Source organism: Propithecus coquereli, unplaced genomic scaffold (genome assembly GCF_000956105.1).
Source record: "Propithecus coquereli isolate 6110/MARCELLA unplaced genomic scaffold, Pcoq_1.0 Scaffold44, whole genome shotgun sequence".
Taxonomy (NCBI): Eukaryota; Metazoa; Chordata; class Mammalia; order Primates; family Indriidae; genus Propithecus; species Propithecus coquereli.
The window spans coordinates 10,760,309-10,774,393 of record NW_012150174.1 but is presented as its reverse complement, the minus strand read 5'-3'; the positions used below and the strand labels follow the sequence as shown (position 1 = coordinate 10,774,393).

Sequence of the window (14,085 nt, the reverse complement as noted above, 5' to 3'; positions counted from 1 at the left end):
TGGGCCCAAACTGTACACTGTTTATTGAGAACACCCGTAGATGGTGGGAAGGAGGGATCCCCTGTACCGCATCATGGCCACCACTGACTGCGAGCCGGGCCTAGAGAGCACTGGCAGAGCTGTGGGGTGGGCTTCCCATGACTCACTGACCATCTCAGAGGGTGGGAGGAGTAAGAGGACCAGGCTCAAGAGCCTGGTACCATGCTGCAAATGGGGACTGACTGGCCTTTGCCTTTCAAAAACAGAGGGCTGGGAGGGGAACTGCCAGAAAAAAATAGAAACTCTGACTTAAAAAACAAAATAGTCCTCCTGTACATAACAAGACAGCATCTGCTCTCCAGGGCCCGAGACTGGCAGCAGGGGCCGCAGGCAGGGAGGCAGGCCAAAAGCCTCCAGGGAGGATCAGTGGTTGGGCTGAGACAGTCAGCTGCACATAGTTGGCCAGTCACAAGCACCCAGCAAAACTTCATCCATGCTCCGGCAGGACAGGAAAGCACCCGGCCCCTTGGGAATATACAAATATTTACCATATTCTCTTTGCTTGTTACAAAAACAGTTAAGAAAGCTTACAGCAGATTATTTACAAACAGTATCCTGGGATATTGTGAAGGCAGAGATGGGCTGGCTTGGAGCATGGGATCTGCAGGGGCAGAGCAGCCACAGGGTCCCAGGCTGGGCCCTCTCCCCAGGCTCCAAGCTCTGCAAGGCGCTGGACTCTGCTACTGAGAAAGGGGTTTAATTCTTCTTGTGGAGGAACTTCATTTTGTTGCCTGTGGGCCAGAGAGGGCAAGAGTGAGAATATTTCAATATCATCTCTTCCAACCTCCACCCCTTCTCCTTCTTGCAGCCCTAACCTTCTCAGTGGGAGAGAAGGGATTAGAAAGACTGCATTATAGCTGTGACAGATCTGATCCAGGGTGGTGAAAACACTGGAGAGCTCTAATGAGGGCACTGGTATTAACCACTGTGCGGCTTTGGGTAAGCCACTTAACCTCTTTGGCCTCCATATCCCTTCAAATGGAGACACTATGATTCTATGATCAAGCCAGCTGAGCACCCTGAAGGGAGCAGAGCTTTGCAGGAAGAGCACTCTGGCACTGCTTTTGTAGACCTCATATGGCCTAGATGAGGAAAAGCTCACTGGCTCTAATGGCCCTCATACTCACTCAGGAAGGCGTGCACACAGAAAGAAACCTGCCTTATGGGAGAACTTGTGGTTTCTCTTTGTTCTGCAGTTTGGTAAATACAGTAGACCCTCTGTATGGGCTCTGTATCCATGGATTCAACCAACCGCAGATCAGAAATACTTGAGGAAAAAAATGGATGGTTGTGTCTGTGCTGAACATGTACAGACTTTTTTTCTTGTCATTATTCCCTAAACAATACAATATAACAACTATTTACATTGTAATAGGTATTATACGTGATCTAGAGATAATTTAAAGTATACAGGAGAATATGCATAGGTGATACACAAACACTATGCCATTTTGTATCAGGGACTTGAGCATCCATGGATTTTGGTATCTGGGGGGATCCTGGATCCAGCCCCCCACAGATACAGAGAGATGACTGTACTATGCTAAATGCCCTTGGAGCACTGGCTGGGAACCTTCTCTTCACCAAGGGATCCCATCCTGTTCTGTCTACAGCCCCGATATAAACAACTGTTGGCAGTGGGTTAGAGTATTCTGGGGCACAGATCCCCAGACTCTACCTTCCTGCTGAACACCTGTCTCATCAGTAACAAGACTACTTACCCAAACCTCGGAGAAACTTATTCATTCCACTCTGTTCAGTGTCAGGGAGTTCCTCTAAATACTGCTCTACTCGCTGCTCAAACAGGCCTAGGTGAGAAGAGAAACAGTAACAGGAAGAGAACAGTCACTGCAGGAAGTGAAGGAGACCACGGGCACAGATGCCACAAAAGGAGAAACCAAGCATCTGGGATTATAATTTGTATCAAAACTCTCTTTAGTAACATCTCACAGGTGTTCACTGCTAATAGCAAAAAGATCCTCGATACCATGCCTCAAAATGCTCATTCCTGAGCTGCACTATGGTGAGGATGCCACCCCTTATTGCAGAGCTGGCCTAAGTGGACACCACTAGCTTCTTCTAGACCACTCTACCATGTTGTCCCAAAAAGGTTTGTTATACTAAATGGACAGCATTAATGGACAAAAGAAATAATAACCTTGAGGTTAGACAGAAAAAACTTAAGATAACCACCTGCCTTAAATGGGGACTGCTACCAACCTAACATAGCTAGCCCAATTTTAAGAGACCTCCCAACCCCTAGGTTCTCAGAACCCCCTCAAATTGCTCAGTCTGGTTCTTTTCTCTGAATAAGAAGGGCATCTGAGGAAGAGATGGGCAACCACCAGCTTGCTGCTCTTAGGTAGAGATTAGTGCCACTCTCTAGCCACATGGCTCCAGCCTGTGCACAGACTTGTGAAGGCATTTACTGGGACAGAAGGAGAAGAAAGCTCCCTTGGAAGTTTCTCACAGAATAGACAGGGGTGGGGAGAAGCTGATCTTAGGAGCCTTGACCTCAGCAGGATCTGCCTTTCCAGTTGGCAGGCCTGGCCCCAGCTGATGCCCAAGAGCTTCCATCACAGTGCCTGGTTATATAGCCCTGCTGGCGGCAGAAGCATTACAGAAGAGGGCCCACAGCTCCCAACCCCAAGCTCTTCTGGCCTTACCCTTTGCCCGACACTTTCTTAGCTCCCTGTCTTGGATGAAGCCAGCAAACATCTGAGATTCCATAAAAACCTCAAGAAAACGGCGGATGCTTTTGGAGGCCACAGACTTGCGGAAGGCCTCTCGCTGAAAGGCCCTCTCCCCCTTCTCACTCTGTGTCAGGAAGAGGGAGTAGTGCCCAACAGTCTCCACGAAGAACCGGATAAACACCTCCGACACCAGCCCGTTGAGGGTATTACATTCTGGAAAGGAAAAGAAAATCTTTGAGGTTCAGGTCAAGAGCCTACAAGGCCTTCCCCTAATCTCCAGCTGGTGTAGTGTTCCTCTCCCAACAAAACTTCCAGCCAGTACCCCTTCCTGTTCTTGAAACTGTATCTCTTGTGCTCATGGGCTTATAGTATAACTAGTGCACGAGCTCCTGGAGGTCAGAAACTGTGCCTGAACATGGAAGTTGGCAAATAATTGCTAGATGAATGAAAGTAGAAGTCAGAGGCCAGAGCTCCACTTCCCTCACACCCCTCACCCTATGTGATCTCTTGCCTTCCCAGGAAGAGCAAGTTCCCTCCATCTCCTGCAATGGCTTAAGGGAAAGCCTGAGAGAGAGGAATAATTTAGTTTCCTGTCAACAAGAAGAGTCTTTGTGATTATCACGTCTTTGGGTTCTCCTTCCCAACTCTCCTGGGGTAGAGGAAGGCGCTAGAGGGAGACCAAGGTCCTGTAGCTGGAGCCTCATCAACCAGAAGGGGCCTGTGCACAGAAACAGAGTCCTGGCCTGTGAGGCCCAGACCCAGAGCAGAGCTGATTCTGCCCCAGCAAGCCTTCCTCACCATCATCAGAGTCGCTGTCAGAGTCCTGGGAGATCAGTTCATTCTTCCTCTCTAGAGCCTGCTCCAGAGCTGCCTGTAACTTCCTAGGTAACAATGTGTCCTCATCGTCCATCTGCAGGAGAAGGAAAAACCATGGTGATGGTAATCGTAGCCAACACTGACTGGGCACTTACTTACTGTGTGCTAAGCCCTATTCAAGGAGCTTAAATATAAAATCTTGTTTAATTTTCCCCATAACCCTGGATAACTATTATCAACCTCATTTTAAGATGAGGAACTGAGGCACAGAAAGGTTAAGAAACTTGCCTAAGGTTACATAGATAAAAAGTGGTAGAACCGGTGGCATTCACAGCCCACTGTGATTAGGACCAGCCAGGGGTTCCTACCCCAACACCCCAACTCCCTAATTCCTTGATCTTCAGCTCCAGGTGGGAAGTACAGCTGGCTCAGGGCAAGAAGATGGTGGCCCACCCTGTGTCTCAGGGATGAGGTCAGTCTGTCATTCCTGTCTCCACACTCTGGTCCAGTGCCTTGCACCCAGAGTCCTCAGCACTGTGAGTGGCATGTAATAGTACTTCCCCAGAGGGGATGGCACGGGGCTGTGCTCCTTGGTAGAAAGCCAGGAGGATTTCCATGACCGAGAAAGGCTTTTTGTGGCTGATGACAGTGATTGCAAGCCTGTATATTATATAGCACTTGATACTTATTTGAGTGATCCCCCAGCAACATTTCAAGGCAGGTGTTATCACCATCCCTGCTTTACAGATGAGAACACTGGCTCAGAGAAGTTTGGAGGCCTGTCCAAGACCACGTGGCTCAAAGGTGGTGGAGCTCAGTGATCAAGTCTTTGGACTTCCAGGCCATGTTCTTCGAATTCGCTCACTGTCTTCCAGAACCTGACGATGCCAACTGGAAAGGCAGATCCTGCTGAGGTCAAGGCTCCTAAGATCAGCTTCTCCCCACCCCTGTCTATTCTGTGAGTGGAGAACTCAGAAAGTTCAACAAGCAGGCTGTGAAGGTTAAGCAGTATTCATGACAGTGGGGGTATTCGGGAGCCTGAGTCTACCAAGGGCCCACCCAAGCGCAGGCCAAGATTCTGCGGCGCGCTGCTCTCACCTGTCGGATGAATCGGTCAGATCCCAGGTTCACCATCAGTGCCTGAGAAAAGGAGTCATTAGTGGCAGTGGTTCAGGGTATGAGTCCTGCAATGCCCTCTGCCAGGCCTCCAGACCCCTCAGGTTCCCAGGGTCAGATAACAGAAATAACTCCAGCCAGAGACAGACCTCCCAGGGAGAAAGGATGAGAGCTGGGTAGAGAGGCCCAGAGGCCACAACTAAGAAGATCCTAGCAGCCTCTCTTCCTTTCCCTCTTCCCTCCCCTCTGCCTCCCTTCCCCCAGCTGGCTCCCCAGGTGGCTCACCTCCTCCACAGGCAGCTCCTTCAGTTTGGGGAGGGAGCTGGAGAGCAGGCCAACCAGGAAGGGTGTGGGACAGCAGACGATGTCAATCATAGAGGCCGGGAGGACAGGAATGAAGGTGTGCTGCCAGGAGAAGGGGTAGAGCAAGGCCACCACTGCATGGGAACAGCTGGAGAGGGTACTGATGGGCGGACAGACAGAGAGACAGCACCTGAGCCCAGGACCAGCACCTTAGAGCTACTGGGGTTTACTATCCTGGGATAGTAAACCTCCCAGTGCAACAAAAATGCCAGTGGGCCTTGGTGGCCTGGGTTGAACCCTGCAGACTGGTGAAGCCCCCACTTTCCCATTGCTTGGGGCCTCAAGGACACTGGTGCTACCCTCTTGGGGGACTCTACCTACAAATAACCAGGAAGGTATGTAGCAATACTTGAACACACAAAGAACTCACACTCACACATAACCAAGGGCCACCCAGATGCACAGGTTGACCTGGTGTGGGAGTATCAGCTCAGGCTGGGGAGGAGCAATAGTTGCTCATAAATCCACAACAGGTAAGAGCAGGAAGGGCCTCGGAGGTCATCTTATCAATTCTGCATTTCACAGCTGGGGCCGGCGATACCAAGGGTCAGTTTGGTCAAGTGTCAGAGCTGGGACACAAGCGGTATTGCTGCCTCCCAGCCCAGCATTACTTGTTCTGCTCTCGCCCTCTTGCCTTCCATTCCTTCCTCTCCTTAACTGGAAACAGTGGTCTGACTGAGGAGCAGTGAGTGCAGAGAAATCAGAAGGCGAGGCAGCTGGCACCATTCTTAGCAGGCCGAAAGGGCCCACTCCCACTTTCCCTCCCAGGCTCCAGAGCAGCCACAAGTCCCAGTGGGATCACCCATCTCACGACCCAGGAGCCCCACAGGGCTGGCTGCCCAAGTTGACTGACAGATGGGAGACTGAAGGACAAGCCCTAAGGTGGCAGGTGGAATGTACAGAAGTGAGCGCCCACTCCCTACATGTGCTGAGGGCTGGTATGGGGCACCAGGAAACACACTGGCCTGAAGGACCCCGTCTGTCACGAGGAGAGTCAAATTGGGGCCCATATCACAGACGAGGAGACAGAGGCCCAGAGCTCAGCTCATTTCCAAGCCTGACTTTCCCTCTGCATCTACTGGTTGCACCTGTAGCCATGAGCGCTCTGTGCTCTACCTAAGCAGCTTCTTACCCTCTCACACGCACCAGTGAGAGAACATGGGTCCCACCTCTGACAGAAACAAACCCCCTTTGCTAGAAGGACCTTTGGATGCTCACAAGTGCTTGTCAGCCTTGCCTGGCTTTCCTGCCACCCCATGCACACCTAAAATACTGCTGGGCCTTGACACAGAGACACAGGTGTCCTGGCCCTGACAGCCCCTGCCCTGGGATGGCAGCTCCCCACATCCCCAGGAGAGTTATCTGAAACAGATCTGGAAAAGGCCTGCATCAGGATTAGGGGTCTGATCTCCACAATCCCCTCCAATGGGCCTGGGGTTTGCGGGGTAGAAGGTTTTGTGCAACCCTTACGGCCAACGAATGCAGAGCCTGGGTACCCTTCTCACCACCCCACATCAGAACTAGGCAAGAGTGACAAAGAACTTGTAGAAAACCTAAAACATGAGCAGTGGAACATGAGCTGGCTGGACCTACCTCTCCCGGCTCCAGTCAGGGACAGACTCTGAGTGTACAGTAGAAAGGACATCTTTTCTAAGACCCAAGACTGGTAGAACTTGAATACTGAGCCAGGCCAAAAACAGGACCTTGGGATGTTTCCTCCCAGAATGGCCCTGGAATGTGAGAGGCAGCTGCAAGCACAGGAAACAACAGCTGTATTCACAGCCCCACAGGGGCTGGGCTGGGGGTGGTGGCAAAGAGGAGGCTCAGCACTGAATGAGGGGTGGATCCTTCAAGAAAGGAAACCTCAGGGTCCAGGCTCTGTTAGGAGCCACTAAGGCCAGGCCAGGCCAGGCCAGCACACCATAGCTAGGCAGTCAGGGGCATTGCTGGCTGGCAATGACCACGGCTGGCAGAATTCGGCAGGTGGGGGCCTCTTGGAGCTGCCATGCCCAGCTACTTCCAGCTGCTGGGCTGGGTCCCTTCATAAGGGCCTGATGGACCCACGAAACACCTGGAACTACAGGTAACAGAAGCACCAAGGCTGTGATGAGAAGAAGTGAGGGATGGTTTTCATTTCTAAACCCTGGCACTCTCTGGAAAAGTCAGCAGCTCTGGTTTTTCCTTCTCCTTCCTTCTGGGCTGAGGGTGGGTCTGGGTTCCTGCCCCTGTGAGGGAAATCGGGAGTCATTCCTCCTGTTCCTCCCAACTACCCCTCATACATACAGAAGGAGACACCCCTGGGATTTGGTGCTCACTGGGGAACAAACCAGAAAGAGGATTTTTCTTACATATGCTAAGGCACATAGCAGGTAGCTTAATTAATGTCTAAATGACTGAATTAATTCCACCACTCCAGAGAAACCACAGCTTGGGATGGACTCTTTGGGAAAAAGAATATACAGTGTGTTGCCAAGATTCCATTCTCTCCTGCCTGTCTCACCCCCAACATACACTTTTTAAAAATCAATTAATTTGTGTATTTTTTATAAAGATGGGGTCTCACTACATTGCTCAGGCTGGTCTTGAACTCCTGGCCTCACGTGATCCTCCTGCCTCCGCCTCCCAAAGTGCTGGGATTTGAGGTGCGAGCCACCGTGCCCAGCCACTTTTTTTTTTTTTAAACCTCAGCTGCCTAGAATGTCTTCCTCCCTAGAGCACCTTATATCCAGTGACCATCTCTTCTGCACCCTTCCCACGGCCACAACCAGACCTGCTCGGCACCTCTACTTGTAAATATCACAGATGCCAACATTTCAGACTACAGCCTGAGAGCTATCCAGCTCTTTTCTATTCCTCCTAAAGTGGCTCCCCCTCCCTCCCTGGCCCATCTAGGCCCCAGACACCCTCTTTTCTCTGGTTTGACTGACCCACCTTCCTGCCAACACTCTCCTCCCCGCACCCTCAAAGCCCTCACCTCATCCACCTCCACAACTCCCCAAGTGCCCAGCGCTGTCATTCCACTCAGCTGCCTTCTCAGGGGACACCTCAGCTGGACCCTCACTGCTGGTTCGGTGCTCCTCATGCTGTCCCCAGTCAGTGCCCGGGCCCCTTCCTCATTGTGGCTCTTCCGAGAGCTCATCACTTTCCTCGAACTCAGCATCCCACAGAGAGGAGCCTCACCTCCCCCTCTAGAAGAAATGCTGCCATCAGCTAGAAATCTCCTTAGGTTCTTAGCTTTCTCCATACAGATATATCTGCACCTGCGTCATCTTGGCTACTGCAAAGGAAGAAGCGACCCCCCTCTTGCCTCCAGCCAAGTCCTCCACGGGGTTCTCAATCCTGCCATCTGTGAGCTCCCGAACTCTCTGCCCCTCAACTATCCTCTCTTCTTTGGTTTGCTAACCTTTCACCTTTCTATTTGGTCTTGCTCTCACCAAACACACACGCACACAGATAACACCCGTGCCAATAGCACGGTCTTTGGTATACACTAGGTCTCGTAAACACTTGTTGAATTAGTTAGTGGGTGTGTCTCCCCCTCTTCTTCCTTGCCCTGCTGGGCCCTACCTGAGCTTATCTGCCACAAAAATGACCCGGCGCTCCAGCAGCAGTGAGGCAAAGATGCGGATGAGCTGGCGCACGCTGAGGCAGGTAAACAGGCACTCAAAGTCCACATGTTCCAGCCGGGAGTCCATGGGCCGCCGCAGCTCTAACACCTGCAGGAGAGCAACGGGAAAGTGGTGCCACCCTGGGTCCCTACACAAAGCAACTGGAGGCTGGTTTCCCCTTCCCGGCCTCTCTTTCCAAGTGTCTCCAACATACCCCACTATGCAACAAGACCCAGTGTCCCCTCCCGGCGGACCACAGCTCTGCCCCGTAGCACTCAGACACCCAGACTGTGGGTGAGAGGGCTGACTGTGAACCAGGGGAAGGCTCCAGAAGGAAGTTGAGGGGCTATGCACCAGATTTCAGGCAGGGAAGAGCTGGCTGCTCCAGCAGATAATGAGGGGGGAACCACACAGCCTCATCTGTAGGGTCCTTCCCGCCCTTTTGCCCATCTCCCCGGACAAAGGATTGGCCCCCATGATGATCAGACCCCATGATCTATCACTGCTCTCCAGGGTACGGTAAGAGTGACATCTCCACATCCCAGGACTCTATTCTCAGCCATCTCTGGAAAGGCAATGCTGGTGTCCTTGTGGCCATGCTCCCTCCCTTTCCTGCTAGAAGGAGTTTCCTTCCAGAGTCTATGTTTGTCCTGCCATCTTGGCCTTTATTTTCATCATCCTAACTCTCATGCCAGGCACAAGGAAAACACAAAGAAAGGGCTGGCCATTCCACAACCCTGCCAGGAAGCAGGACTGTCTTATCAGGGCCAGTCCTAGCTCTCTTCCCTCCAAAGGCTGCTCCCAAGGTCAGTGCTATGGCATGAGCTGTCACTTCTCTGGGGACAGACACAGGGGTGGAGGGTAGCAGCTGACCCAGTGAGAACAAGAGAACTGCCAACCCTCAGGCCGTGCCGAAGCAGCTGTCACTGGGGCCTGCCCAGTCTCATCCTTGGTCCCTGAGCACCTGTGTGCAGCAGGGACATGCAGGCCTCCTGAGAACTAGAGTGAGAAACCAGTTCTCTCTTACAGCCCTGTGGTATCAGAACTAATGTTCTGCAAGAGTTTTTTACCCTACATCATCTCATTTGTTCCTCAGGGTTTAAGAGAGCGAAGGAGCTCTAACTCCTAGCTCAGTGTTCATCCTTCTGGGCCCCAGAGAGACCGCAAAACGGGCAGAGGTCGCTGTACCAATCTGTTTACACTGCCTCTCCTGACGGACAGTGAGCTCCCAGAAGGCCTGGATTAGCACGGTGCTGGCTACTCCCCAAATGCTCAGTGCATGTGGACTGAAGGATTGCCACACCACAATTGTACCTGCTCTAGTCCCTGTCCCCACCTAGGAAGATGTCGCAAGCTCCCTGTACACAACCCAGCAGGCCCCGCTCTCCAGCACCTGGGCTGTACTCCCACTACCCCAGGGTCCAGCCCCGCCAGGATCAGGAGTTCCCACAGGCTGCTCCCATGCCCTGGGCCTCTTCGTTCATCCCTGCCCTCAAGGAGACCAAGCCCAGTGGGGCTGAACAAGCCTAAACAATCACAGCTCGGGGGTTGTGGAGGGTGGGCCTGGGAAGGGTGGTGGCAAAAATAAAAAAAAATTAAAATTAAAAAACAAACAAAAAAACAATCAGTCAAGACTGCTGGCAGGACAGAGGAAGGGTATGATTAACATCTGACAGGGGGTAGGTAGGACAATAAATAATTTGTTTCTCTTCCCTCTCCTAAGAACCCAACATCAACCTCCTATTCTCAGAGGATAACTTTTTCTACTTGGAGAAAATCTAAGCCATCAGATGAAAATTCAAAATCCACCAACTGCTGCCCTTCCCTTCTCTCCTCACAAGAGCCAATCCCTCGTGAAGCCCAGCACCTGCACCTTCCCAGTGACAGTCTGATCACCCCTCTCTCCTGCATCTTTAACCTCTTCCTCTCACAGCCATACCCACCAGCACCCGAACAGCCACCCCAGCCGCTGCCTTGGCTCCACATTTCCTTTCGAACACTGCCACTCCCTGTCTCTCTTCACGGCCAAGCCTCCTGCGAATGTGTCTGCTGGTTTCCTCTTCCTCACCCTATTCGCTCCCAGCTCACTCCACCCTGGCTTCTGGGGCCCTGCCGCCTTGTGAAACCTGCCCTTGTCAAGCAACTTGCCAGCCTCATCCTGACCTCTCCTTCCTTCTCAAGGCGCTCCCTCTCCTCGGCTTCCAAGCCGTGGCCCTCTCCTGCTGTTCCCTTCTCCTCCAGCTTCGGGGATCCACTAGCACAGGACGGGGACCCAGGCCTGGGCTCTCTTCTCTTCTCTAGCCACACTCTTTGCTACTCAGTGTCTTCTCTCGGGTGCCTCAAACTTAACGTGTACAAAATCAAACTCTTCCTCTTCTTCCTCACCACCTGCATCCTGTTCAGGCGCTCCCAGCTCAGTGTACGGCTCCATCATCTACCCTGTTGCTCACACCAGAAAACTGGGAGTTGGCCTTAAAGTCTCCATAATGCTTATTCCCTATTTACAACCAAACAAAGTGCTACTGATCCTAATTCTATTTTTTTTTTTTACCTGAGCAGGGAAATCCCAATGGATTTCAATTCCCTAATTCTAAAATGTATCTGAAATCCATCTATTTCTCTTCAAGTTTTCTACCACATCTTAATCCAAGCTGCTATCATCTCTTGTCTGTACTGCTGCAATAGTATCCTAGCTGATGTCCCTGCTTTCACTCCAACCCACTATCTGCACAGCAGCCAGGGTGAGCTTTTAAAAACGTATGTCAGATCTTACTGTAATCCTGCTTTAGATAAAATCCGAAACCCCTAACTTGGCCTAGCAGCGACATTGTGATTAGGTCCTCACCTGCCAATCCACCCCTGCTCACTACCCTTGCAGCCATCTTGGCCCTTTCTCAGTCTCCTGACCCAGCACAGGAACTTCCTAACTTTTGCCTTTGCGTATGCTGTTCCTTCCCTCTGCCTGGAATAATCCCTCCCATCTGTACCCTTCTCTTTCAGTCTCTCTCCCCCCACTGCATTTAGTTGCCTCCTATTCACAGCGTAGGTCTCTGGTAAAACATCACTTTCTCAGAGAAGGCCTTCCCTGGCCCCCTAATCTAAAGCACACCCCTTCTTACACACTCTCATAGGATCCTGTGCTTTCAGTCGGCTCTTAACACATTCAGGAATCATCTATTTATAGTCAGAAGTATTTATATACTATCGGTATCTCCCACTAGACTAGGAACTCCACGAGGACAGAGCTGTGTCTCTCTTTTACTTTATGACTCTGCCCCATGGTCTGCACAATCCCTGATGTACTATTCAGTAAATATTTAATGAATGAACAAGAGGAGGGCAGGTAGAATGCAGTTTAGTCCGAACAGGTCAGGGAAGGTCCCAGGGAGGAGCAGAGAGCTGGGCAACATTTCAAGTCCCATTGTCATTTTTTTGGTCCCTATGGATGAGGCAGATGTACATGGTTGAGGGAGGGGCCCGTGCTCTGTACCTCGCAGAAACTGCAACCTTGGTCAGCCAGGTCCTATTCCAGTCCCAGCCCCAAGTCTGAGAGAAGAGGTAACAGAGATCCCTACCTCATTGCCAGCACCTGGCAGGAATGTCTTCACCTTGATGGTCTTCCCTGGGGCTGGGAAGGGTGACTCCATGAGGCTTCTCATGAAGGGATAGACCAATGCGGCAGAGATCCCACGCCGGCGCTCCACCTCATCTAGGACCTGTGCCCACCACCAGCAGTCCAAAGAGGTAGGGTGTCAGGGCGCTGCCCTTTCCCACCTCCTGGGCAGAGAAGAGGGCAACCTGGCTTCTGACCAGGCTGGGCCAGAAGCTGGTAGACAGGACGACTGTCTTGCCAGGATCTGCACACTCTACCCTTCCCGTTTTCCTTGGCACTCTGACTACTCTGTTCTCTGACTGGCTTTGCTTCAGTCCCCAAGAGCGGAGTAGCCAGGCAAAGGAAATATCACCCAAGAATCGGCTCCCTGGGCACTCCTAGCTTCCCCAAGGCCTCCAGCTCTGCCCATGGCCCAGGGTGGGCTGTGACAGGGCAGACACTGCCAGCACAGGAGCTGGGGAAATGCCAGCCAGCCTGATAGACAGCCAGGCTTGGGAATAAGAAGGGAGTCACAGAACTTGCTGTTGCACTCTCGCTCCCTTGCTCACGCGCACAGGTGGTTTTCTCATCTAAGCTGGCTGCAGATACTCCTAGGGGAGCTGTCAGCTGGAGGGAGGGCGGGAAGCAAGCCAGGGCCTCTTACCTTGGAAAACAAGCCGAAACAGCCAAGGCGGCTGATGACACAGTACACCTCTGGCAACCGGGGCCCTTTCCCACTTGGCTGGGACGGGATGAGGAGGAGGAGAGAGACAGACACAGAGAATGCATGATTACCATATCTGGCTCTTTTTCCTTGGGAACTGAGGACTAAGGACTATCCTTATTGTGGAGGAAGACTCCAAGCTACTTCTAAACCTCTACCCAGTCAGGTCTTCAAAGGAAAGGCCACCATTCTGCAGGGCAGGCCTCAGCCTCTTCTGGGTCTTCCAGCCTGAGGTGCCAGGCTCCTGCCAAACTCTACGCAGGCTCCACCCTTCCTCCCAGGACACTAGGGGGGGCTGGCAAAGGACAAAGCAGTTTGGCAGAGGCTACCAGGCGATTTGTGGATTAACATCCCTAAGGATGGGACCCCAGCAGATGCGATGGTAATGAGAAGGACTGGTGTACATTCTTAGGAGCAAGCCATGTAACCTTCTGCCCCACAGGGGACATTTGCAAAACATCCCTTTTTTTGGTTGCTCTTTTCTCCCTTCCCTGATCCACCATTCTAAAAGGGCAATCTGAAAACAGACCAGGGGAGGGAGCTACTATTTACTGAATGCTTACTATGTCTGCATCCTGGGCTTGGTTCTTTACACAAAAACTGTGAGAGAGGGAATATTATCCCTATCTGGTTTTTTTTTTTTTTTTTTTTTTTTTTTGGAGACAGAGTCTTGCTCTGTCACCCTAGGTAGGGTGCAGTGGTATCATCATAGCTCACTGCAACCTCAAACTCCTGGAATCAAGTGATCCTCTTGCCTCAGCCTCCCAAGTAGCTGGGACTACAGGCGTGTGCCATGATGCCTAGCTAATTTTTCTATTTTTAGTAGAGATGGGGTCTCACTCTTGCTCAGGCTGGTCTCAAACTCCTGAACACAAGCAATCCTCCTGCCTCGGCCTCCCAGAGTGCTAGGATTATAGGCGTGAGCCACTGCACCTGGCCTATCCCCCATCTTATGAATGAGGCAACTGAGTTCAAAAAGATTAAGCCATTGCCTAAGGTCACATATCTAGAAGTTGTGGAGCCAGAAGTCTGTTTTGGCCTCTGTTTCTGCTATCTTACCTCTAAAATATGCAGCTTTCTGGTAGGAAGGAAGGGAAAGGGAACAAAGACACAGAACAGAGGTATGCTATGGAA

General features: G+C 51.7%; 1 protein-coding gene across 1 annotated transcript in view; it reads right to left on the bottom strand.

Moving 5' to 3' along the window:
- Window positions 1-14,085, bottom strand: part of ST5 (suppression of tumorigenicity 5) — a 109,014-nt gene continuing 94,929 nt past the window's right edge. Inside the window, exons 12-20 of the mRNA XM_012654353.1 lie at window positions 12,892-12,969; window positions 12,211-12,351; window positions 8,595-8,743; window positions 4,950-5,127; window positions 4,647-4,688; window positions 3,531-3,642; window positions 2,706-2,945; window positions 1,761-1,847; window positions 1-770 (exon numbers count right to left, since the gene is read on the bottom strand). Of these exons, the coding sequence (XP_012509807.1) occupies window positions 736-770; window positions 1,761-1,847; window positions 2,706-2,945; window positions 3,531-3,642; window positions 4,647-4,688; window positions 4,950-5,127; window positions 8,595-8,743; window positions 12,211-12,351; window positions 12,892-12,969 (1,062 nt within the window). The 3' untranslated portion in view covers window positions 1-735. The remainder of the gene's footprint in view (window positions 771-1,760; window positions 1,848-2,705; window positions 2,946-3,530; window positions 3,643-4,646; window positions 4,689-4,949; window positions 5,128-8,594; window positions 8,744-12,210; window positions 12,352-12,891; window positions 12,970-14,085) is intronic.